Below are 25,039 nucleotides of genomic sequence, written 5' to 3' on the forward strand. Positions count from 1 at the left end.
CACAGGAAATTCTGCATTTTATTTGTGCCCACAACCCCTGGAGGATCAGCCCCCACTAAATGCAACCCCTCCCCAACACCTTCACAAAACCCTGATCCTCTCCCAAAGCTAAAGTGATCCCCTAGTTACCAACTACGGCCACCCTCCTCCCCCTTGGGCAGCATCTCTCCGGTACTGAGGACTTGACTGACTTCTCACGTGTCCTGTGTCCCCTCCCTGACTAGGTTCTCATCAGCAGTTACCCTGAGTGGCTTCCTGTCTTACCTCCATGCCAGGCCTGACAGCCCCCCATACCCAACTAGGACTACCTGCAAAAATACACTGTTTTAGACTCCAGAAACCAGGGATCAGGCCGTGTCCTCAGATTCCCTGAGGGCCTTGGTTTCTCAGTGAAGGGCACAGAAACTGACTAAACCAATAACCCGTAAGGGGAGTAGGCAGGAAATCCAGACATAGATGATACAGAAGAGCGGGATGGAGGGTACACGTGAGGCTAGGGGCAGAGGCATGGTAGGCCTCCCTCTCCTTGCCTGGACCTGCACCCTAGGTGCTTCGGGTCCTCTGGCTGCGGGCCTTGTACACCTCAATTAGCAGGTCCTTCACATACTGAATCTCCCGCTCCACTGACTCGGCCCTCTCCCTCAGCTCCCGGTTCCGTGCCTCTAGCCCCTGGCACTCGCCCTCCAGGGCCTCGCCCTCTGCCCGCTTCCTCTGGCGGTACCTGAGAGCCGCTGACTTGTTCTGATCTCTCTTCTTCTGCTTGCGGTCCCCTCGGGTGGTGGCAGGACTAGGATAGGGGGCTGGGCGGGAGGGTGAGGGCAGAGGGGCCAGAGGAGGGGGAGGCTGCTGGGGGACAGGCAGGGTTGCCAAGCCTGCATCCCCTGGCCCAGCGTCACTGCGGCAGTAGACAGCCAGCAGGTCCAGGGTATCCAGAGCAGGGGGCTGAGGGAGGTCAAAGGTGGGCAGGGGCAGGGGCAGGGAGGGTGCTGCTGGTGGTGGTGGGGAGGGTGGTGGGAGGAGTGGGGCATCAAGGAAGAAGTCTTCCATCTGCTCTAGCTCCTTCTTGAGCAGGGAAGCCATGGCCTCCAGGTCAGGGGGTGCTGGAGAGGGTGGGGGGAGGGTGCCTGACGGCAGAGGGGCCTCCAGGGGGAGAAGCGCCGTGAAGTCAACTCGCTCTGTCATCCAATCAGAGAAGCCATCACCTGAGGATGGAGGGAGGACATAAAAGGCTCCTGAGGTCCGTTCTTTACCCATGTGGAGCTCACTCATGTCCCACTCACTCAATGTAACAAGTGACCAGCCAGCCAGCCGTTGAATTTACAGACCTGTCAGCAGACCAGTAAGTCAGGGAAGAAACCAATGGACCAGGCAACCAACCCACCCACCCACCCACTAGTCAAGAAGCAGTCAACAGACCAACTAGTGTACCCACCAAGCCACGAACCAATGAATTAACCAACTAATGAGTGAATCATATTTACCAGTCAACCAACCAATCTACTACCCAATGAATCAGGCAACCCAGTCAGTCGTACAAGAAACCATTCAACCAATCAACCAACCAACCAATTCATTAATCAATGAACAAGTCAGACAATCAATCAGCCAATCATACTTCACCAAACAACCAACAGACTGATCCACTAACAATGAATGGGGCAGCTAACCAATCAGCCAACCATACAGTTCAGTAGCTAACCAAGTGACCCCAGAAGTAAGCAATGAACCAGTGCCCAGAGTTCACCAGTCAGCCAACCAAACAGTTCACCAGACAACTTGTTAAAAAACTAATCAACTCATTAACCAGTGAACAAGCCAATCAATGAGTCAAATTAGTCAATCAAGTCAGTCAACCAACCAATTAGCCAACCACTCAGTGAAGCAGTCAACCAACTAATGATCCACTCAACAGTCAGTTACTACTTCTGTAACCACTGTCTTTACTATAGAGCTGATTGACTGTACTCCTATGCCTATGTTTTCTCTCATTTACTCTTATTTATTTGAGACAGGGTCCCATGTAGTCTAGGTTGGCCCTGGACGTAGCTGAGGACAGTCTTAAACTTCAGATGGTTCTGCCTCCCTCCCAGGATGCTAAGATTACTCTCTCTCTCTGGATCTCTCTTTTTTGCTTTTTCTCACACAAACACACTCTCTCATTCCATCTTTATTCATTCTTTTTTTCTGTTTTTGAAAAGTGTAGATTGGCCTGAAACTCGTGGGTTCAAGAGGCTGGGAAGCCTCTTGAAAGGGGGAACTATAGGTATGTGCCACCAGGGGCAGCTAATATATCCCTGCAATTCCAGTGTGGGCCAAGCATCCGTTATAGTCAAGGGAGAACGATGTCTACCCCAGAGTCTCTTAGATGGGACCACCTCAGGCCTTTTCATGGCTCCTTTCTTCTCATCCCTTAGCCCAAAAGTTAGATGCTGTCTACTTGGAGGTTATATGACTTCTCAACTAGGTCTTTCAGTTCAACAGCTGCTTTCCACTTCTCTTTCTTGTCTGTTTCCTGATGTTCCACAGCTTAGGGGTCCCTTGCTCTGAACCCTGAGCACCTAGAACAGAGCTGGGCACACTGCAGGCCCTCAGTACTGATCTTGGGAATGAATGAATACATTCTTTCTTTTCTTGCCCTCCCTCCATGCCTCAAGCTCAACCCACCTCTGCCCTCTACCTGTTCTTACCTGCCAGGGGCTCTCCCCCCCCTGGAAGCCCGCCCTCCAGGGCTCCCCCAAGGACCTCATAGGGGCCCAGGGGGGCAGGGGCCAGGGGGAGTTTCCCATAGTCTACGAGCCAGCCCAGCCCGCTAGCTGGGAGCAGGGCCCTGTCCAGTTCCAGCCCCAGGGTGGCCAGGAGTGACATGGCTGAGGCACAGGCGCAGGGCACCGATGGCAATGGAGGCTGCGCCAACAGTGGGAAGGCAGCTTGCGAGACTCTTCAGCTGGGTGAAGGCAGGCACCAAGACGAAGACGGAGGACCTGCGAAGGAGGAAAGAGGGACAAGCGAGGGTGGGGTTGGGTTAGAAGCGGCTTGGCCCACAGGCCCCTCACAATTCACTTCTCTCCACACATTCCCAGGAGAATTCTTGAAGATTCCCGAGCCCCATTTCCCCCCTCAACGCAGAAACCCAGTGTTTTCCTAGGGGAATCACCTCCAGCCCCTCCTACCCACCTCATCTTATTCCTCTTCATAAAGATTTGAATCCCAAGGGAATTTCCTTCTAGCCGAGCACCTTCCACATCAGTATTTCCTTTAGGTTACACCCCCTTTAGAGCCCGCCCACCCCACAGGGGTTCCCGGAGGAATTCTGCCATGCCTGGGCCCTTCAACAGTGTCACACACTCGAATCCCACTCTTCCCGTAAAATTTAGGAGACTTCGACAGGCGCTACAAGAAGCCCCGCCCACTCGCCTGTCGCCCTCCGTTCCCTCCCTCAACGCGCAAGTCCCCAGAAGCCCGGTCCCTGCGGTGCTAGCTCCACCTCCTTCAAGGCGTTCCTAAGGCTTGCCTTCCCTGTCAATCAAAGCCAGTCCCCGCCCCAGCAGGTGCCTGATTGGAGGGAAGGTGGGCCCGAGTCAGCGCCCCGAGGAACCGGCCTGTCTAAACCCCATCCTCCCTTTCTGCGTGTTAGCCTGGCGTCAAGGCGCATGCTCACATCCTGGAAGCGGACCATTTGTAACCAGTTACCGGCTGCCCTTCCTAGTTCAGGCCTCGGGTAGGCTAATGCGCGTGCGCCACAGGGTGCGGGTCGCATCCTGAGTGGGGGGAGGAAGAGGAGCTGGGAAGTAGCGCGCAGGAGCAAAGGCGCGCGAGCCGTCTCTAGGCCATCCCCTCAACTCTCCGGAAGCCACGCTCCTCCACGGCTCGAACGAAACGCGCATGCTCAGCGGACCCGCCGGCCACCATTTTTCCCTCTTCTGCGCCTGCGCGGCCGTAGCTCGGCCTCCCCACCCCGCACGAGGCTGGGTCCGTGAAGCCCCGCGAGCTCAGTGAAAGGGCGGGAAAGGCGGTTGGAGAGGGAGGGGCGAGCGGTTACTCACTCCATGGCTGCGGAAAGGAGAGGGGGCGACGGCGGCGGCGGCCTCGGGTGAACAGACGGTGGGAGCGGAGAGTGCAGGCGCGGTGAGCGCGGAAACCGGGCCGGGGGCACGACGGGATCACGGCTACAGAGCCATGGCGGGGGCCGAGCGGGCGGAGGCGGCGCGGCGGGAGCGTTGGGAGAAGTGGTTCTGCGGAGATGGAGAATGAGGCGGCCCCGGGGCCCGGGGACAGATATACCGGGAGCGGCGCAGTGCGGGCCTCCTGGATCCCTCCGCGCCCCGCCCCCGCGTGGCCCCGGCGGGGCGGTGGCGACCCTGGGCCCGCCATGCCGCCCGGGCCCTCCCCATCCCGCACACTCACGACCAGCTAGCTCATCTCTCGTTCCCTCTCCCTGCTTCACGAATTTGCCGCCGGTCCCCAACCGGCGTCGCCTCCTGTGAGCCCTCGTGGGATGGCGATTTCAAGCTAGCTTAGGCTTCGTAGCGAGTTCAAGCCGCAACAGCAAGGAAATGTCCCCAAAACGGTGTTGGATAGGTGTGTAAACCACAAACGGAGCAGCCGTGGAAGGCAGGCCACGAAGTCCTAATCACAGGGCTCTTACTTACCCTGTGTTTGTGTGTGGCGGTTTGAGGAATCGTTTCTCCCGTCACGTGGGTCCCAGAGATGGAACTCGGGTCACCATGTTTGACAGAGTTTTACTCGCCGGGTCATTTCACCACTTCCATCCAGTGCTGTGTTTTACTTAAGAACCTGGGGGCCTATTTTCACCTATCTCCGTCTCTCCACCCAGACCCTTAGTGTGGTCACACTCTGTGCCCACTCCCAAGGTTTTTGTTTCTAGTTATAGCCTTTGTCCTCATGCTACAAGCTGGTGCTCAGCCCCCGCGACGACCTCTTAGCTCTCATATCGGATGGTTCATTGTTTTGCCCCTTTCTCTGGTTTCCTTAAAGTCCTTGATCTCTTGCTGGCCCCACTAGATAATTTTCTCCTGGCCTTGTCTAAAATTGGATGTTTATAACCCACTTAGTAAAAGAAGCCTTATTGCCCTTCCCCAGGCTAATGCCTGAATCTTGTTTCCCACCCATGGCCATCCTTATCTGCACATTTTGTCCGGAAGTCTGCCTGCCTGTTCTATTTGTAGCAGCTGGGAGACTGAATCAAGATCCAGATTAAGGGTTGCAGTTGGAGTTCGGTAGAATGCTTGCCTGTTTCACTCAAGAACCTTGGGTTCTGTCCCAGCACCACATAAACTGGGGTTGGTGCCTACCTATGATGCCAGTATTTATTTGGGAGATGGAAGCAGAAGCGATCATGAGCTCAAGGTTATCCTGGCTGGCCTCAATATGTGTTTAAGAAAAGATTCAAAAGCCAGACCTGCAGGAGTATTGGGAGTCAAGGCCAGTGGTGGTCTCTAGACTTGACAATCTGAGTTCCATACCCAGGAGAGGCTACTCTAAAGTTGTCCTCTGACTTCCACCACACTTGAGTGGTGACATGTCTGTATGCTGAATAAGAGTGCAATTTAAAAAAGGGAAAAGGAGTTCAAGGCTTGCCTGGACTAGAAAGTCTGACTTGGGAACTTACCAAGACCCTGATTTTCAAAAAATAAAAATAATAATGGGTTGGGGTTGTGGGTCCAGGATGGAGTGCTGCTTTTGAGGTCCTGGGTTCCAGCCCTGTTACTGTAAAAGGAAAAACGCCATATTCTAAACAGGTGGGGGAACTGATTTTGAAAGCTACTGGAAGGAAGTCCTTGGGAGCTGACCACCGTCCGTTGGGGGGGGGGGCAGTCTTCTGTCCTTGGCCAGTGCTGTGATTGTGTTCAGACTGCCCTGGCTTGCTGGCTGTCTCAAGTCTGTGGGGTGTGCTTAAGCTATCACTGGCAGAGTGGGAGCTGCTAATACAGAGACGGATGTGTTGTGCCTTCAGAATACCACTGGTCTTCCACCTTTTTTTCTTTCTTTTCTTGTGGTATGTGTTAGGGATTGAATTTGGATACTTTGTATTTAATAGGCCAAGCCCTCTGCTACTGAAGCTGCATCTCCACCCCATAGAGGGGTATGTGTTTGTGTGTTTGTTTTTTGAGTCTCTTCATTCCAGGCTTGCCATGAGTGTCTGTGTAGCTGAGGGTGGACTTCACGAGTGAGTCTTCTCACCTTTACCTCACAAGTGCTGAGATGACAGATGTGTACCACTATACCCTTTGTGGGTAATTCTGGGGTTGACCCAAGGGCCTCATACATTGTAGGCAAGCCTTCTAGCACCTAAGCTGCATCTCTCTCTCTTTCCCGGAGACACTTCATTTTGAGACCGTGTACTGTGGTGCAGTGCCCATGTTGCTCCTTCCCTCAGATTTGGCTTTTATTTTTCTAAGATTTATTTATTATGTATACAGTGCAGTGGCATGTTTACACCAAATTTCATTACAGATGGTTGTGGGCCACCATGTGGTTGCTGGGAATTGAACTCAGGACCTCAGGAAGAGCAGCCAGTACTCTTAACCTCTGAGCCATCTCTCCAGCCCTGGCTTTATTTTGTTTTTTGTTTTTTTTTTCCCCTCAATATATGTTTTTATTTAAATTAGAGACATGAATGCTTCGCATGTCAATACCAGCTCCCTCTCCCACCCTCCTCCTTTGTCCCACTACCAGCCCCCCACCCAATTCCCATATCATTCCACAGGGAGGGTGAGGTCCTCCTTGGTGGAATCTCTAGAGTCTGTCATTTCATCCAGGGCAGGATTTAGGCCCTTCCCCCATGTGTCCAGGCTGAGAGAACATCCGTCTATGTGGAATGGGCTCCCAAAGTTCATTTGTACACCATGGTAAACACTGATTTCTGTGGCCTCCTCCCTGGCACTGCATTCATGGAGTCTGGATCAAGAGCTCCCCCTTGTCTGGTCAGCTGTCTTTGTGGGTTTTACCAGCACGGTCTTGACCCCTTTGCTCGTCACTCCCCCATCTCTGTCACTAGGTTCCAGGAGTTCAGTTCAGTGTTTAGCTGTGGGTGTCTGTCTCTGCTTCCGTCTGTCACTGGATGGAGGTTTGGTCCCGTGGGTGGAGCAGGAGACTAGGGTACCTTGGCTCCCGCTGCAGTGGCAGAGCCCAAGCCTATTTCTTTGTTTTTTTTTTTTAATAATTTATTTAAATTCATTTTATGTGCATTGGTATGAAGGTATCAGATCCTCTTGAACTGGAGGTACAGACAGTTGTGAGCCACCATGTGTCCTTGGAATTGAACCTGGATCCTCTGGAACAGCAGCACCAGTGCCTGCCCTTAACTGCTAAACCATCTCTCCAGCCCCTGGATTTTTGTTTTGTTTTGTTTTCGAGACAGGGTTTCTCTGTATTGTTTTGGAGGCTGTCCTGGAACTCCCTCTGAGGACCAGGCTGGCCTTGAACTCACAGAGATCCGCCTGTCTCTGCCTCCCGAGTGCTGGGATTAAAGGCGTGCGCCACCAATGCCCAGCCCTTGTTTTGCTTTTTTGAGACAGATTTTCTCTGTGTAGCCCTGGCTGTCCTGGAACTTAGTCTATAGACCAGGCTGGCCTCAAACAGAGATCTGCCTTCTGCCTTTTGCCTCCTGAGTGCTGGGATTAAAGGTGTACCAGCACCACCTGGTGAATTTGGTATTTTAAAGTAAACTTTTGGAATAATCAGAAAGGTTGCAAAGACAGCCCAGAGTAGAGTGCCAGGCTCATAGTTTTCCCCATGGGTCTACACTGCCTTTTTCTGTCCCAGGATCCCACCAGCTACAGCTTCCCCCCCCCTTGACCCATTCATGCTGAGTGGTGCCGCTTTCCACACTAGCTGCCATGCCCTTCTCCACGTGTGTGCATGCTTTGTGGTGGGCCATCAACCACAGAGGCCTGCCGCCTTACATCACCCTGAGCCTTGTCCAGTACACATGTGGGTCTATTTTCACGTGTCTGTCATGTGTGTTATTCTATCCCTGACCCTTACCCAGACTTAAATGGCAGCCTCACCTATCTCAAAAACAAAGTCCTGTGGGGAGCCAGGAGCAGGGGTGGAGCTGCTTAGAACTCTTTCCTAGTGCGGAGGGGCCTGAGCTGAGGAGTGAGGCGGCTAGTTGCAGGCAGTTGCATCAGCCCTGACTGATGGGTAGGAAAGGGTGAGGGAATTCTCTGGTGGCCACAGAGCACCTGGCAGCAGCTCCTGGGTAGCAAAGCCCTGGGTAGACGGTCCCAGGGCAGCGATGGGGCGGGGTCCTTGGACGGGTGTGCTGGCAGAACCTAGAGAATCTGGGGCTTTGTGCTAAGAAGGGGGCCTAGCATTCCACTGGCTCCTAGCTTGGTTATGGCAGGAAAGACTGAAGACTGGAAAGAGAAAGGAAGGGAGTGTCTCCTTGATAGAGCAGGGTTCTCCACCCTGCCGGGTCCCATGAGTCCTCAAACCCAGACCATTATCTAGGTTTGTTCTTTGCTTCGGTTGCTAGATGCTATCCATACAAGCTTGCCCTGGTGGAGACATACTTTACCAGATCTGTGTTTTCTTTTTTCCTTTTTTTGTTAGTATGCAAAGAGAGAGGTCTCATTGTGAAACTTCCAATATATGCTTGTTCTCGTCCATCCAGCTGCCTCCCTCGTCACCTGTACTACTGCAGCAAGCCCTAGTTTCCCAGTTGAGGGAACAGTTCTATGTGATAGAAGAGACTTGGGCTTTATGGGGCCTGTTAGTGGCCAAGGGTTGCATCTTGGTTTTCGTCTGCAGAGTAGGGTGAGCATCAGCCTGTCAGTTGACTTACCAATGCGAGTGCATGTGGCATCATATCTGGCTCATTTTCCTAAGTACCTACCTCGTACACTGTACTGCTTGGGTGTAGACAAGGGTGTAGCTGAGGGAAATCTTGTCTAGGAGCTCGGGGTCTGGTGTAGCTTCCCTTCCTATCCCACTATACTTGCACATTCTGACCAGCCTAGAAGATGGATGGATGTCTACATACGTGACCATTTCCTCCGGTGCATAGAGGACAAGTTCTGGACTTTGTTTTTTCCCAGAATCCTTCCCACAGCCCCCAGCACTGCCCCCACCCCCAGCAATACACTTCTGAATGAGTTGCCTGTGTAAGGGCAGGGAACTTGATACCATAATCCCCACACAGTGCTAGGGAACAAGTTAAACTGGGTCACTAAGGCCAGGGGGCAGGGGTTGGAGGTGACTGTCCTGGCAAACAAGGGCAGGAAGGCCAAGGCCAGCTCAGCTGGGGAAAGGGCAGTGCCACGTGGCCGGGTGCTCAGAATTCTTCAGAGGCTTCCGTTGCTGTCGAGTTGGCCCCTCCTGCTGCACCAGCTCCTGCATTGTGGTTGTCACCTGTATTGGTTTGTTCCCTCTTGCCGCTGTGACAGATGGAAACCTAAAAGACTTGGACAGCATGTACTTGCCACCTTAGAATTCTGAAGGTTCTCGAGGCATTGGGTTCCTGGCCACACCAGTATCTAGAGGCTGCCTCATTTTGAGGCTGGAGCCCCTTCTGTCTCTCCAGTCTCTGCCTCAGTCCTGGCAGCAGCTTCTCCTTCTGAACTTCATGCTTTCCTTAGAGAGTCCTGTGTTTGCTCATTGGGCCTTCTCAGATAATCCAGGGTAGCTGAGTCTAGAGGAGCTGTCATGTAGCTTATCTACACAGAATGCTTGCCAGTGCCTTTGAACTTGAGGTTCACTCCCAAGCAGAACTGTATGGTGCTGTGCTACCTCTCTGTCTGTAAGCCTTCCCCTCCCCCCATTTATTTAGAGACAGGGTGTTGCTGTATGGCCCTGCTGGCCTTAGACTTTTATCAATCCTGTCCCAGTCTTCCAAGTTCAGAATTATATGCATACACCAGGACAGGCTTCCTTACTCTTTGAGGCTGACGTATTCCGTGGATGGATGTGTCAGGTCTGTTTAGTCCTTTTTGATGAATAGTGCTCCTGCCCTGGGGGGGTGCGTGTGCAAGGCAAGCTTGTGTTGTGGTACAGAGCATGGGTGCCTTGTTGAAAGAAACCGACCTCTAGCTAGGCAGTGGTGGCACACCTTTCATCCTAGCACTTGGGGGGCAGACGCAGGTAGATTTCTGAGTTCGAAGCCAAGCCTGGTCTACAGAGCGCGTTCCAGGACAACCTCCAAAGCAATACAGAGAAACCCTGTCTCGAAAAACCAAAAAGAAAGAAACTAGCCTTTTAAGGCACTTCCAGATTGTTTGCAAAGTGGCTGCCCATCTTTGTGGTCTGACATGGATTTTTCAGGCTGGTGCTGTGAATCCCCAAGGAGCAGACCTTTGCCTCCTAGAATGGCATTGTGACCTGAGACTACCACCATCTCCTTAACAATGTGCCTCCATAATGGCTTCCCTGGACCCTTCCCTGACAATGATGGGGAAGCCTACCGCCACCTCCTGGGGGTTCTGGTAACGTAAGCAGGGCTTGACATTGTCTGGCGTATTGTCCCACCGCTCACTTGTGTTGGCTGCCAGCTCTTAAAAGACAGCTAGTTAACTGGAGGAGTGGGCTTATTGAGTGTGGCAGCTCTGGAGCCTCCTGTGGTGAGAGACCCTAATAACTAGAGTAGAAGAGTAGCAGGCTACCAAATACATTTGCTAGTCCTGGGGAGCTAGCACATGCTACACAGCAAGCCAGCAGCCTGCCCCAAGTGTAACTGGAAACAACTGGTCCCCCAACCCAGTTAGGGGGAATATGGTGTTTGTTTACAGAGGAAAATTAATTTCCTGGGTGTCTGTCAAACACTGTGAATGGATAAAATGTGTCCCAGCCCTGGACTGTACCTGCAGCTGGAGTGAAAACCAAGCTGGAACCGGCTTACAGGGACTGTGATGTACACACAGAAGGACCAGTGACGGTCTGCCCTAAGGGAAATGCTGCAGAAGCTACTTAGAGCCCTCTGGGACTCTTGTATGTTTCTTCACTCCTGAGCCAGCTCTCCGTCCTTTCCTTTTTGAAACTGCCTTGCTGTGTAGCCCAGGCAATTCTGCTGCCTCAGCCTCCCAAGTGCTGGATTATGGTCATGAACCATCAGGCCCAGTATGTTGGCTGCAAGGGGTAAAAACAGAAGGATTTTGAGTATCTTAAAACAAAATAAAATGGGGTTGGACATAGAAAGGTTTCTCAGTGCAAGTTCATCCTAGCCCACAGCAGGACCCTACCTCAAAAACTCTTACTCTAACCCCCTCTGCTATAGGCTCCTGGGAGCAGGTGAGCTAGTTAGGTTTTGGCAGTTGGTGTCTGTTGTCACTTGAGTTGACGGAGGCCCTAGGGAGTGAGGAAGGATGTAATTGCTAATTAGCTGGGGACTGACTTCTGTAGAGTGTTTCCTCTGGAGGAAGGAACGGGAGGCTGTGGACCTACAGGTGCGGTCATGAGACACAGGGACAGGATTTAGTAAGTGCCTCTGAAAGCCTTATGCCCTGCCTCTACCCAGTGAGAGTCTGCCTGCGACAAACAGTGTCTTCCTCTTTTGTTGTTACTGCTTGAGACTAGAAGCTTTCTGGAAAAGTTGCCTATGGTGGCAGTAACCCATGATCCCAACACCCAGGACAACAGAGTCCATTCAAGAGGCCCTAGACAGAAGCATGGTGACAGCCTGGATCAGTGGTGACTTGGGAACTGGACCTTAGTATTGAACTAAGGCATGAGATCAAACCACCAGGTGTGGGGAGGAACAGGCACCTGACTGCTCCTTTATACATGCAGGTGTGAATGTGAGGGCACGTGTGCGCGTGTTTGTTGTGGAATAGAATATCTGTTTAGGTAAAGGTATGTTGCCTTTTTTGTGTGTGTTACAGAATAGTTGTTTAACTATGTAAAGGTGTGTTGTTGCTGTTTCACCTTGCCTGCCTAAGGCACCTGACTGGTCTAATAAAGAGCTGAGTATCCAATATCGAGGCAGAGGAGGGATAGGCAGGGCTGGTGGGCAGAGAGAAAAGGGGAACCAGCCAGCTGCTGGCCAACCCAGGGCTGGACAGACAGACACAGGAAGCAGATAGACAGTGCCTAGATAGGTAAATAAACATCGGGGCAGCACTTAATAGAAATGGGCTAATTTAAATGGGTTTTTTGTTTGTTTTAAAGCTAGTTAGAAAGAAGCTAAGCTAAGGCCAAGTATTGACATTAATAATAAGTCTCCATGTCTTGATTTGGGGACTGGTAGTCAAAGCCTGGTACGCGTGGCTTGTGGAGGATGGAAGTCCACCTTACTGACACAGTGTTTCCCACTGGACCTGGTCTTCTCCCTGGTGCTAAGATGGCTGGCCATCTTAAGATTACCTCAGACTCTGAAGATGCCCTTCCCGCTAGAAGGCACTGCCTGCTTCGCTGCAGGGGAGGACACGGAGCGATTTGTTCCCCGGGGGAATTCCTTCCGTGGGGGGGGGTGGAGTGATAGTAGGGTGACTCCAAGGATTTGTGGGGGTCAGGGTGTGCCTGAGCCTCCCAGGGATCAGCTTCCCCCTTTTCTTGCCTCTGCCTCTTCCCTTTCTGGTGGCCTGTGATCCAGCGTTGGACCTTTTCCCGCAGATTTTTCTTTTGTCTCAGCAAGACAAAATGTCTGGTTAGAAGGGTGTGCCACTCACAAAAGTAGCCGCAGAAGAGCAAGCACCCTGTTTTGTTTGTGTGTTCGTATTTTGGGGTTTTCCAGACAGGGTTTCTCTGGCTTTGGAAGCTGTCCTGGAACTAGCTCTTGTAGACCAGGCTGGTCTCGAATGCACGGAGATCTGCCAGAGGCGCGCACCCCCACCGTCTGGCCTGTTTTGTTTTGTTTTTTGTTTTTTGGGTTTTTTTTTTTTTTATTTTTTTGAGACAGGGTTTCTCTGTGGCTTTGGAGGTTGTCCTGGAACTCGCTTGGTAGTCCAGGCTGGTCTCGAACTCACAGAGATCCGCCTGCCTCTGCCTCCCAAGTGCTGGGATTAAAGGCGTGCGCCACCAACGCCTGGCCCTGTTTTGTTTTTTTAAAGACGTGGTCTCAAGTTCACTGTAGCTGATAGATCTTGAACCTAGTTCCTCCTGATTCTGCCTTCTAAAGTGCTGGCAAGTACAAGCATGCGCCACTTTGTCCCATCTTGTTGGAGTTTTTAAAACTATTAACTGTCTCACACTAGAAGGTTCCCTCAGAGAGCTAACTGTTCCCAGTCTTTCTCTGGCTCTGCATTGCCATAGCGCCATCTGGTGGCAGTTGGCTTTATGCCAGGACAAAGCCTGACTAGTAAGTTGTTTCCCCAGCTAGCCCCTGAAAGCGGTCTGGTTTCCATCCATCTAATATCTGTCTTACTTTTTCAGATGGAGAACTGAGGCATGGGGCAACCTTGAGACTCAGGTCTCCGGGCTAAGCATGGAGGGATGGGTTTCAGATGGGCTATGGGGCCTGCCCCTTGTCCTTGTGCTGTGCCGTGCCATGCCAGGCAACTGACAGGGAAGCTCCGTGTTCTCCTCTTGGGCCTCAGCGATGGCATGGGCACTGTAAGGAAGTGGGGCAGCAGGGTCTGGAGTAAGGTGCCTGTGGGCCTTCTTCTCAATCGTAGGACTACCCAAGCCTCTGCTTCGGTGCCTTGAGGTTACATCCCATACCCTCTTTGCTGTTTTTCATTCAGGAGGGTTCCGGGGTCTGCTTAATGATGCTCTGACTGGTGCTGGGATGTATGTCAGTTACTGAGTCACTGCTCGCTTATCTGGTACCCAGAACAAAACAGACAGATGCTGTCATCCATGGTCAGGCTGTCACAGGTGGCTTATCACATATGGCCCTCACCTCCCTTGTGCACATTGCCCCCCCCCCAGCTTCTTCCTGACCCCACTCTAGACACCCCAGCTGTGCCTCTTGATAGATGAGCTCTGTGCTGCACATGGCCTCTCCCGGGTTCCCTCTAGCCACTCACTGACCACCATGGATGAGGGTTCAAACCAGCACAGATGGTGTGACACAGCTTTCTGGTTTGTGATCTCTTCTGCCTCCTCAGTCTTATGGTAGTTGGGTGTTTGGGTTTTTATTTTATTTTTATAGTTTTTTGAGACTGGGTTTCTCTGTATAGCTTTAAAGCCTATACTGGAACTAGCTTTTGTAGACCAGGCTGGTCTTGAACTCCTGAGTGCTGCGATTAAAGGCATGTGCCACCACGGCCCAGCAGTAGTTGGGGTTTTTGTTTGGTTTTGGTTTTTTACTCTTTGGGGGCCTGCCGCCCAGCTCCCAAATAAATACGCAGAGACTTACTCTTACTTACGAATGCCCAGTCTTAATTTGGCTTGTTTTGGGGCTCATATTAGAAATCCCAGCACTCAGGAGACAGAAGCAAGGCAGCCAGCCTGGCTCAGAAAATTACCCAAGAGGTGGATGGGAGGAGGTTATGAAGCTGGGAAGAAGGCTTGGTGATCAGGGCTGGGGAGAATGCAGCAGCCTGGGTGACTCCTGACCTCTGTGTAGCCCACACGCCATGTTCTTAGCTTGTTGCTGGGAACTGGCTGCTTGCTTTCTCCTGGGCTCTCTGGGCATCTCTCCTGTGGTGAAGATGGGAGGGCTGCAGCTGAAGGGCTTCCACAGCTGGGGGGGGGGGGGGTCTGCCTTGTGCTTGTATCTCTGTTCCCAGAGATGTTGAAAGTTCCTTCCCAGCCCATCGCTTCCAACTTCCTTTCCAGTTTAGCCCCCATACTTGCCAGGCCCCAGCAGCTTCTTTAACAAAGAGTCGGAGTCACTGGCATGCATAGTAAGTTCTAGGCTATATAATAATGAGAGCTCATCTTTAAAAAAAAAAAAGTCTGAGTCATTGGCATTGTGTTTGTGGCTATACCAGCACTGATGCCATAACCAAGACCATTGTCTCCCAGTGTTTGGCAGGATTGGGGTGGCTCCTGCCTTTCAGTGTCTGGATCTCACACATGGAGCTGCATACTGATAGCTATTCTAGCAGAGATGGATGAACTGGGAAGAGAACCACATTCCAGGTGCAACTGAGTGCCTGTCTGAAGCCAGGAAAGCTCACCTGAGTCATGAGGGGTCACCCCTGTGGTCTCTGATGTTAGCATAGACTGTCTGGCAGGGTGTTCTGGGACTTGGGTTCCCTCCTAGAAGCTGGGTACCCATAGCCTTCTGTCTCTGCCTTCTCCAGCCCCTCCCCCCCAGTCCTGATTGTCCTGATAGCGTCACTTCCTAGAGCTGTACTGCCACGTGTCCTGGCACTGTGGTATGAGCTGGTGACTTTAAACACCTTAGCACCATGGGCGCTTGACATAATTTTTTTAGTAACTACAAACTTTCTATAAATGAGAATTCTCGGCTGCAGTTTCCTAATACCTAAAGGTTTCTACTGTGTTCTTAGAAACTGAGGTATAAGCATACCTGATTGGGTGCTTGGGCAGCTATATAACTCATCCAGTCCAGGTGCTCAACCGGGAGGAAGTCTGTCGTGCCAGAGTTGTCTGGGTGCTAAAAGGACCACAGTGGACTTGCTATGGCCTTTTTGAGAGTGAAATAACATTCCCCAGAAAGTTCCTGTAAGCTCAAAGGGCAAGCCAGAGGTCAGAGCAGACCTTGGCTGTCATAAGTGAAGGAAAATGGAACCCCAACCTTCAGACTCCTACGCCCCATCACCCTTCTGTGCTGTCCCCACAGTGGGGCAGGGGCTGCTGCCCAGAAGCCTCTGGACTGCTATTGTGGTTTCTTGTCATGGCCTGATGACTCACTGAGCAGGGTCACAGACAATTCATAGTAAACCTGAGGTTAGCCACACTGGGTCTTCCTAGGAACTTCACAGCTGGCCATTGGCAATACCCACAAATCGTCATCTTACTCTGAAAATGTCACAGGACAGTGAGCACCCCAAATCATGTCTTCATGTCCGCTGCTCTCAGCACCCTGGTGCCACCCACCCCACTGTGCTGAGGCAGGGGCTGAGCTCAGAAAGGCTTGGTGTTCTTGTTAATGTTGAGGGAAGGGCTGGTCACTCAGCTGCTGCACTTGACATCAGTGTTTATTTCCTTGGGTTATCACAACCTATCACAGACAGGACCTCAGAAGAACAGACACCTTCTTCACAGCATAAGCTTTAGGAACAGCAGCTGGGTGGCACTGCCTGTAGCTGCTTCAGTTTTAACTTCCAGAAGTCTGGTGCTCTAAGTGGGGTGGGGCTGGGGCTGTTCTTAGCTTACTGACTGCTCTCTTCTCCTTTTCTTTGTCCCTTCCACCATCACTGATGGCAGCTGCTCACTTTCACCTGGAGAACCCCAGGTGACATCTGATTGGCTGACCTGGGTCTCTATCCCCGAGTTAGGAGGACCCAGATTCAGAACTACTCTGCCCTAAGAATGAAGGGTGAGCCCTGGCAGCCTGGAAGAGGTGGTCCTGCAGGTGTTCCTTGTATCCTGGTCCCACTCGCTAGAGTGCCTTCTTGTGGACTGCCTAAGACCTTCTCCCTGGTAGTGGGAGCTGCACATGTCCAAGAGTGCTCAACTCCAGTTGGTTTCCTGGAGCTGGTTAGCTTAGCAAAGGAAGAGGCAGGGCTGCCGCCAGCTCTGCGTCCAGTCCACTACCCTCCACACCACTGAGCTTGCCTGTCCCAAACTGCCATCTGACCATGTCACTTCCTCTGCTCTAGAAACCTCCCCAAGGTTGCAGACGCTGACGGATTTGCCCCAGAGTCGGAGTAGCTGCCACCTGGAGATTCCACAGCCATGAGTGGGTTTAACTTTGGAGGCACCGGGGCCCCTGCTGGCGGCTTTACATTTGGCACTGCGAAGACTGCGACGACCACACCTGCCGCTGGCTTTTCCTTCTCTACTTCCAGCACTGGAGGGTTTAATTTTGGGACTCCCTCCCAGTCAGCAACAACCACCCCTTCCACTGGTCTCTTCTCACTCACCACGCAGGCCCCAACTACACAGACCCCAGGGTTCAGCTTTGGAACAACGCCTGCTTCTGGAGGAACTGGCTTCTCCCTGGGGATCAGCACCCCAAAGCTCAGCCTGAGTAACACAGCTGCCACACCAGCCACAGCCAGCACTGGCAGCTTTGGCCTTGGCAGTAGCACCCTTACCAATGCCATCTCAAGTGCTGGGACCTCCAGCCAGGGGACGGCCCCTACTGGCTTTGTCTTTGGGTCCTCTACCACCTCTGCTCCGTCTACAGGCTCCACGGGGTTCTCATTCACCAGTGGCAATACATCCCAGCCTGGAGCCTCCGGCTTCAGCATTGGCTCTGTGGGTAGCTCAGCCCAGCCCACAGCACTGTCTGGCTCTCCCTTCACTCCAGCCACGCCGGCGACCACTACAGCAGGAGCAGCACAGCCAGCTGCTGCTGCGCCCACCGCTGCCGCCACCACTACAGGGTCCACACTCTTTGCTTCTATAGCACCTGCTCCTGCCTCATCCGGTGCTGCAGTGCTCTCCCTCTCAGCTCCAGTGACAACTGCAGCCACTCCTAGTGCCGGTACCCTGGGCTTCAGCCTCAAGGCCCCTGGGGCAGCTCCTGGCACCTCCACTACCAACACCACCTCTACCACCACCACCACCTCCACCACGACCACTGGCTTTGCTTTGAGCCTGAAACCCCTGGTGCCAACTGGCTCCAGCAGTGTAGCCACTACGGGGACTGCTCTACCTGGCTCCAGCACAGCAGCTGGGACTACCACAGGCCCCGCGATGACCTACGCACAGCTGGAAAGCCTGATCAACAAGTGGAGCCTAGAGCTGGAGGATCAGGAGCGACACTTCCTGCAGCAGGCCACGCAGGTCAATGCCTGGGACCGCACACTGATTGAGAATGGGGAGAAGATCACCAGTCTGCACCGAGAGGTGGAGAAAGTGAAGCTGGATCAGAAGCGCTTGGATCAGGAGCTGGACTTCATCCTATCACAACAGAAGGAGCTGGAGGACCTGCTGAGCCCATTGGAGGAGTCAGTGAAGGAGCAGAGTGGCACCATCTACCTTCAGCATGCGGACGAGGAGCGGGAGAAGACCTTCAAGCTGGCTGAGAATATCGATGCACAGCTCAAGCGCATGGCACAGGACCTCAAGGACATCATCGAGCACCTGAACATGGCTGGTGGCCCTGCGGACACCAGTGACCCGCTGCAGCAAATCTGCAAGATCCTTAATGCACACATGGACTCCCTTCAGTGGGTGGACCAGAGCTCTGCCCTGCTGCAGAGGAGGGTGGAAGAGGCCAGCCGTGTATGTGAGGGCCGCCGTAAGGAGCAGGAGCGCAGCCTGCGCATTGCCTTCGACTAGTCCCGCATGAATAGGGGGAGCTCCTTGGGTTACAGGGCTGCGGGCTTTCTGTTGGGTGGTTGTGCTGTTTAGAGAAACATTCTTTAACAGAAGTTGTGCAAAGTGTGGCGCTCATTGTTGTAACCTGTGTTCTCTGGAGCCAAGCTTGAGTGTCACTGAGTTTTAGGCCAGTATTTAAACAAAGGCAGGTGTTGAATTCAATGCTGCCTCATGGCAGCTTCAGTTCATCCACTGCATGTGAGACAGAGTACTCTAAAGGAGATATTGGCCAAGAAACTTACCTGGGATGGAGATGTGGGTTTGAAAGCCCAAGGTTTCTGCACCTCTCCAACTCCCCATCTAGCCCATGTTCTCCAGAACCTCTGCCACACAACGCAGCGCCACCAAAGCACACTGAGCGAACGGCTGTTTTGCACTGGCTACCTCTCACCCCTAGATTGTGAGCTTCTGTGGTAGGGTCTGTGCGTTTGGGGCCCAGAGTGACAGCAGATTTGCCTCTGGACATCCCAATGTCAAAACCATCTTAATCACAGATCCACAGTGTTGAAGACCAGCAGTCATGTTTTGGTCTGTTTTATTTCCCTGTGTTCTGCCATAGCCTCTCTGGTCCCTGATCAAATGTTGCTTGTCTAAATAAAAAAAATTGTGAAATCAGACCTGCTGTGAGTGTAAGTAAGTAGTGGGGAAAGGTCCAGGACTTGGTAGGGCACTGCTGATGATAACTAGTCCTGTGTCTTTGGGTTGGAACCATTGACTGAGACACATGGGCCCAGTCTTCTACCTTCCTGGGGTGGGCGGGCTGTAGGTGCAAGAGTCCTGTCCACCCGTGTACACAAGTAGTAAATCACTCCTTAACTCCAACGTGTGCAGGTATCATTTGTGATATCTTCAGCAATGGGGAACAGGGAACACTGGCATATGGTTTCCAGATGCTGGACTCATACCAAGCATTTGACTGCCGCTCCTACAGCCCCGGGGAACCTGGACCAGCAGTCTGAAGATTCCAGAATGGGGCCACAAGTTATTTTCTTGAGTCATGTTGGACTTCAAAACACAAGAGAAAGCTGTGGGGTGGGGAGAGGGCCTGGAGAGGTAGCTCACTGGCTGCTCTTCCAAGGACCCTGGTTTGATTTACAGCACCCACATGGTAGCTTATAACCATCTGTAACTCCATTTCCAGGTTACCAGGTACCCTCTTCTGGCCTTCTTAAGTACTGCATGTGCCTAGTGCAAGATATACATGCAGACAGTCATATAATAAAATCTCTAAGATTAGGAAAAGAGAAAGCCTGGCATAGCAGTGAACACCAGCATTCTGAAGTCATCTTCAGCTACATAGTCATATGAGGCCTTGTCTTGTCATATGATGCAGGGCCAGTGAACTGGAAGGCACAAATCCTAAGAGCCCCAGGGGCCTTTCTGCAGTATGTGAGTTTTTGTTGGGTTTCCCCCTCTGGCCCAGACAGGCCCTCCTTGAATTGGTGTGTCCTTGTCTTAGTTTCCTGAGTGCTAGGATTATGGGCAAGCCACCACAACCCAGCTCTGCACTCCATTGCTTGACCTCAACTGACCATGATGTTGAGGCCTCAACTTCTCAAGATGGGTCTAACACACACACAGGGCTGTTAGTGTCGGGCTCAAACAATAAAGATGGTCAGTGTGCGTTTCTAATGTGTATGTCCTCATTGTGGATTGTATATTGAACATAAAGCTGAATTATCTTGCCATTTGCGAGTACAAGCTGCATACTAAGTATGCACTGTCCCTGCACTACATCCTAGCTGCCTTGCTTTATAAAAGTAAATTGAAATCATGCCCTGATGGTCTGCCCCACTTTGAAGAAAATAGAATAGATCTCTGTGCTGGGGGAGTTGGGGAGGGGTGCCCAGGACGGCAACACTACTGGTGCCCTATTGGGCACTGTTGCCCAGGCTACACTATAATTCCAGTTTCCCTCTCCAGGAAGAACACAGGCAGATGTCCCGCCTCAGTGGCCGGTCTCTTCATTAACCACCATGAAGACAGCAAAGGTGACTGCATGGGGAACTTCTTTCACATCTCACTTGATAGCCAAGGGCCAGCTGTAAAGAAGCATGGTGGGCTAGCCTAGCCTAGTGTGAAACGCTCACGAAAGAATGCAAGCAGTGTGTAAAATGTCAAATAAGTAGCAAGTTATATCCGTGTCACATTAAGGAATGAAAAAGAAGACCAAGAGAGCCCAAGTTTAAATCCTCCACTTCCTTCCCTGTCTTTACCAAGAGCTCGGCTGTGTATTGAGCAGCACAGAAAAGAAACATGGGGTGGGAAGAATGCATGATAGGCTTTTACAGAAGTCCCTCAAAGAGTTTTCTAAGGAATGACCCAGAACAGCGCTTGAAAATGCACACAGATGTTGCCAATCTGTTTGCACATACATGCTGCTTCCAGCATTTATGGGATGTTTTATTTGAAGGTTGCTTTCAGCCAATGCTTTCAACTGGAAATGAAACCCAGTCACTCGGGCCCCAGACATTAAGGAAGAGTACAGCCTAGCTAAGCTTGCAGCAACTGGTGGGGTGGGCAGAGCAGGCTAGAAAGGTAGGTGCTTTTGTTATCTTAAGGACTGGTTACATTTGAAGAGGCTGAGGACGTGCTTTTAAAAGGGCTCACGGCATGTTTTTGACTGATTACAGCTTCTAAAGGAGAGACACAAGAAAAAGTCCCACAGAAGGGGAGAGTTTCAGATTGTCGGTAGTAGAATTTAATTGTTTTATTTGGAAATGAGGTTTCTAGCCCAGGCTGGCATCAAGCTCCTTATGTGGCTGTGGGTGACCTTGAACTCTGGGTTCCCCTGCCTCCATCTTCCAAGTACTGCCATCACAGTGCTCACTACATCAGGCTTCTGTGGTGCTGGAATAGAGCCCAAGCTTTGTGCATGCTAGGCAGACTACCAACTATATCCCCAGGCTGTAACGGGTCATCTGTGTGTGAGCCCTGCCTGACCTGTCCCCCATGAGATGGGCTTGTCTCTGCCTCCTAATGCTGGGGAGTTCCTATCCTGAAGGGTAGGGATTGACTGCCTGTGTCCTTCTGTTTGTCAGTGAAGCTTTTTGTGGAGCACAGCCTCACACATTGTGAAACAGACCATGCAGGCTGGGGTGTAAATCCTGGCATAGAGAAACATCCTGCAAGAAATGAATGTCTGGGACAGGATTCAAAACAGTCCTGCCAGAGAGGACAGGTAGATGGTGAGCAAGGGCTATGGTGGCACATACCTATCAGCCTAAAGAGACAAGGCAGAAGGATGGCCTCAAGGTGGAGGGCAGCCTAGGCTACAGAGTGAGACCCTGTCTCAAAAAACGAAAACAGGCTTGGCGGTGGTGGCGCACACCTTTCATCCCAGTATTGGGGAGGCAGAAGCAGGTGGATCTCTGTGAGTTCTAGGCCAGCCTGGTCTACAGAGCAAGTGCCAGGACAGCCAGGGCTGTTACACAGAGAAACCTTGTCTTGAACTCCCCCCCCAAAAAAAGGGCATTCTAGAAAATTCTGCCACAGCCTACCAACTGGTCTTCCTCTCAGGACCTGGCTTCTTAACAAGGCAGTAGGACAAAGCTATCACCATTTGCCCTGGTTCTGCCTGCACCAGAGGATGACTTCCGTACCAGGCTGACCAGAAAGGCCATGGGCGCCAGGAAAGCCCCCCAAAGACCAGCATGCAGTGAGTGTCCCCTGTGTGGGGTGGGGAGGCTGGGTGGAGGCCACTGCTGCTTTATCCCTGTCCAGACCTGGGGCTCCCTACCTTCTTGGTGACAGTGAATTGAGCCCACTAGACTGAAACCTGTGCACTAGTGAGGTCCAAGGGTCTCTCCCACCAGCTCTGTCCCCAGAATCCCTGGGAGACTGAGCCAGGTCTGCCTGCTGGGATGTGGCCCAGGCCCTGCATCACTGTTTCTGTGGATCAGAAGCAAACCATGCTGGTCGGGATCCCCAAAGCCAGAAGCAGTTGACAGGTGTGTCTGTGGCCATGACACGTGCACACGCTAGCGTCTGGGTTCCTGCCCTTCTGTGGGACTCTGAGCCTCACTTGGGACTCTTGCTCCCAGTTCGTGCCTCCCTGACCCATCCCCACATACCGTGCCTTGTTCCCAAGATCCCAGCATAACCAGGAAAGGACAGGTCTCAATAGTGGCTAAATAATACTGCTTGGAACTAACACTGGGATTTTGGAATATACGTATATATTAAGATAGGGTCTCGCCGGGCGGTGGTGGCGCACACCTTTAATCCCAGCACTCGGGAGGCAGAGGCAGGCGGATCTCTGTGAGTTCGAGGCCAGCCTGGTCTACAGAGGGAGTTCCAGGACAGCATCCAAAACAATACAGAAAAAAACCTGTCTTGAAAAAAACAAAAGCAAAACAAAAAAAAAGATAGGGTCTCACTGTAGCCCAACCTGGCCTTGAACCCCTGATGATGAGGGTGAGCTGGGATGGCAAATACATGTGTGTGCTCATACACCCTGCCACGGGATCACTAATTCGGGGTTTGGCAACCCTGTCTGAATCTGTTCTCTTTGTTTCCTTAGTTCCCCAGGGCAAGGGGAGTAGCCTCAGTTTACTCCAACCAGGGATCCAAAAGTGTTCCCATGGGGCCAGAGAGGTGGCTCAGGGGTTGAGAACACTGACTGACTGCTCTTCCAGAGGACCAGGGTTCAATTCCCAGGACCTCCATGGGGGCTCACAACCATCCATAGCTTCAGTTTGAGCAGACCCAATGCCCTCATCTTTGGACATCACATACACACACAGTACATAGACATACAGGAAGGTAAAACAACCACACGAATGGAAAATCTTTTCACTTAAAACTAGTCCCTGAGTGCCAGGCTCCACCTTTGCCCTTGCCCTTTCCGTGGCAACTTCAGGTTCCTGTCATTGGTGCTAAATTGAATCCAGAAACTGAGGAGGAACACTGAATGCTGTCTTTCTAGCATTCAGGACACTGGGGCAGGAGGGCCATAGGGAGTTTGAGGCTAGCCTGGCATACAAAATGGGACCTTGTCTAAATAAATTAATAAGTAAACGCCAGGCTGTGAGGAGGCTATTTTCCCCTCTGTCAATCCTCTGTAGGGCTGAGGCCAAGCGCTGCTCTAAGCCATGGAGCCCTGCCTGACCCGGGCCTCCAGCCTACCCGGCTTTGAGCTTCTGGCCACTGTTTGGCGCCAGCCACAGAGCACACTACGCACACGCGTGTGCAGACACACACACACCAACCGCCTCCTCTTCGCGGGCTCTGGAGTTTCCCATTTTGTCCCTTTGTGATGCCCCACCCTGGCTTTCACTCCTGACCCGTCTCCTCAACCCCAAGGAAAATTCCCCTGCATTCTATTACCTCACTTCACCAGCTATGGGTGACAGTAGTGTCATCTGGTCTTCACTGCTCATGGCCTCCTAAAGGCCAGAAGCAAGCTTCTGGGGACATTTTTCTGAGATGTCGTCAGTTCAGTCTGCTGCTCGTCAGTTCTTAAGACAAATAACAAAGAGGGAGGGACAGGTGACCACTCGTATCCATCCCCATGGTTTTGCAGCTGCTGCAGCAGGTTCTGGACCCGGCCAGGTGACATGTGCAGGCCCTGGCCTGGCTCTACTGCCATACTGTGATTTACCATGAGACATTACCATGGGCACCAGAATGTGGAAGGCCCTGTCCCAAGAACCCAGGTCCCAGTCTTGGATGTCCCATTTCATAGAGTTGGAGATAGGCCTGGAGAGATGGGGAGGGGAGGCCTGACCTGGGATGGGCCTAAGACAAAAGTCCAGGAGGCCTAGAGCGCAGGGACCACCACCCCCAATGCCACCTGGATGGGCAGTCCCCACCCACAGCTTCTGCAGAGCTATTTGGGGCAGAAAGGAAAATGAGCTGAGTTACTTCCTCCTGTGACCCTCTCCCCTTCCTCCACCCCCACCTCCCCCAGCATCTGACCCACTCCAGGAAAGCACTTTCAATTCCCCGGGGAGGTGAGTGGGCGGGGCTGGCTGCTTTAAGTGGGGGAACTGCAGAGACTCTGCTCTGCTGCCCTGTTCCAGAGAGTTGGAGGGACAGCTACGTGGAGAGCGGTGACAGTGACTGGGAGGTAGGATGGAGGGAGCTAGGCCAGGGTTTGGAGAATGGGCCTGAAGGATCAAGAGTAGGTCTGGGGAAATACATGCCCAGAAAGGAAGGGGAGAGACAGGCTGTCGGGGGTCCCTGGCCCCATCACAGTGACCCCCACCCCTTCACTCAGACAGCGGCTGCCACTTGCGCCATGGCTTGGCTGGGTAAGTGAGCAACTGAAGGGAGGAAGGGGGTGCTGGGAGTGTAGCTAGCCCTGTGCTCCAGCTGCCTGTGCACTGACCCTCTCCTGTTGCCAGCCCCACGTCTTGTCCTTGTGGCTGTCCTCCTGGTTCTGACAGCCTCTCTGGACTGGAAGACGGCCTCCAGCCTGAATCTCTTCGACAAGTGCATGGAGGACCTTGATTATGAACAGCTACTCAGGGTGGTGACCTTGGGCCTCAACCGGACCCTGCGGCCCCAGAAGGTGGTAGTTGTCGGTGCTGGCGTGGCTGGGCTGACAGCTGCCAAGGTGCTCAGTGATGCGGGACACAAGGTGAGGCATGCCCCCTGATGTCTGGCTGGAGCTTTTCCCGGTGCCAGTGGGGTGCCTGCTCTTTCCCAGGGCCCCCATCCCACTCCCCCTTCCTCTCTGTAATTGCCAGAGTCAAAAGGGGGATCAGTGTCAGGGGAGCGCCGAGAAGTTCCCAGG

General features: G+C 52.5%; 3 protein-coding genes across 12 annotated transcripts in view; 2 read left to right on the top strand and 1 right to left on the bottom strand.

Moving 5' to 3' along the window:
- Positions 1–4,181, bottom strand: Atf5 (activating transcription factor 5). 4 transcript variants are annotated; one of them, XM_005084763.4, is made up of 3 exons: positions 4,044–4,181; positions 2,688–2,981; positions 1–1,202 (listed from the first exon to the last, which is right to left on the bottom strand). In XM_005084763.4, exons 2-3 carry the CDS (start codon positions 2,863–2,865, stop codon positions 544–546), a joined length of 837 nt encoding a protein of 278 aa, XP_005084820.1. In that variant the 5' UTR covers positions 2,866–2,981; positions 4,044–4,181; the 3' UTR covers positions 1–543. The 4 variants fall into 4 exon arrangements, with proteins under 4 accessions (XP_005084820.1, XP_040591969.1, XP_040591968.1 ...); XM_040736035.1 differs by lacking the exon at positions 4,044–4,181 and adding an exon at positions 3,691–3,828; XM_040736034.1 differs by lacking the exon at positions 4,044–4,181 and adding an exon at positions 3,659–3,794.
- On the top strand, positions 3,588–18,915 carry Nup62 (nucleoporin 62). Of its 2 annotated transcripts, none has more exons than XM_013124188.3 (2): positions 3,588–3,718; positions 16,632–18,915. In XM_013124188.3, the coding sequence occupies exon 2, from the start codon at positions 16,708–16,710 to the stop codon at positions 18,259–18,261; it is 1,554 nt and encodes a 517-aa protein (XP_012979642.1). In that variant the 5' UTR covers positions 3,588–3,718; positions 16,632–16,707; the 3' UTR covers positions 18,262–18,915. The 2 variants fall into 2 exon arrangements, with proteins under 2 accessions (XP_012979642.1, XP_005084819.1); XM_005084762.4 differs by lacking the exon at positions 3,588–3,718 and adding an exon at positions 3,986–4,125.
- The window catches only part of Il4i1 (interleukin 4 induced 1), a 24,781-nt gene continuing 3,740 nt past the window's right edge, over positions 3,999–25,039 (top strand). The window contains exons 1-5 of one of the 6 annotated variants that reach the window (XM_040736030.1): positions 4,037–4,125; positions 20,224–20,291; positions 21,342–21,488; positions 21,820–21,958; positions 24,648–24,883. In XM_040736030.1, coding sequence (XP_040591964.1) covers positions 21,922–21,958; positions 24,648–24,883 — 273 coding nt within the window. In that variant the 5' untranslated portion in view covers positions 4,037–4,125; positions 20,224–20,291; positions 21,342–21,488; positions 21,820–21,921. Of the gene's footprint in view, positions 4,126–20,223; positions 20,292–21,341; positions 21,489–21,819; positions 21,959–24,324; positions 24,555–24,647; positions 24,884–25,039 lie in introns of those variants that run through there. The other 5 variants (XM_013124186.3, XM_040736033.1, XM_040736032.1 and 2 more) reach the window with 5 other exon arrangements.

The sequence above is a fragment of the Mesocricetus auratus genome, unplaced genomic scaffold (assembly GCF_017639785.1).
Source record: "Mesocricetus auratus isolate SY011 unplaced genomic scaffold, BCM_Maur_2.0 Super-Scaffold_100054, whole genome shotgun sequence".
NCBI lineage: Eukaryota > Metazoa > Chordata > Mammalia > Rodentia > Cricetidae > Mesocricetus > Mesocricetus auratus.

What these genes read in the sequence shown, in the direction of transcription:
- Atf5 (XM_005084763.4), bottom strand. Translation starts at nt 2,865, where the DNA reads ATGTCACTCCTGGCCACCCTGGGGCTGGAACTGGACAGGGCCCTGCTC. An exon ending in GGGGGGAGAGCCCCTGGCAG is followed by an intron (nt 1,203 to 2,687) that starts GTAAGAACAGGT and finishes CTCCATCCTCAG; the next exon opens with GTGATGGCTTCTCTGATTGG.
- Nup62 (XM_013124188.3), top strand. Translation starts at nt 16,708, where the DNA reads ATGAGTGGGTTTAACTTTGGAGGCACCGGGGCCCCTGCTGGCGGCTTT.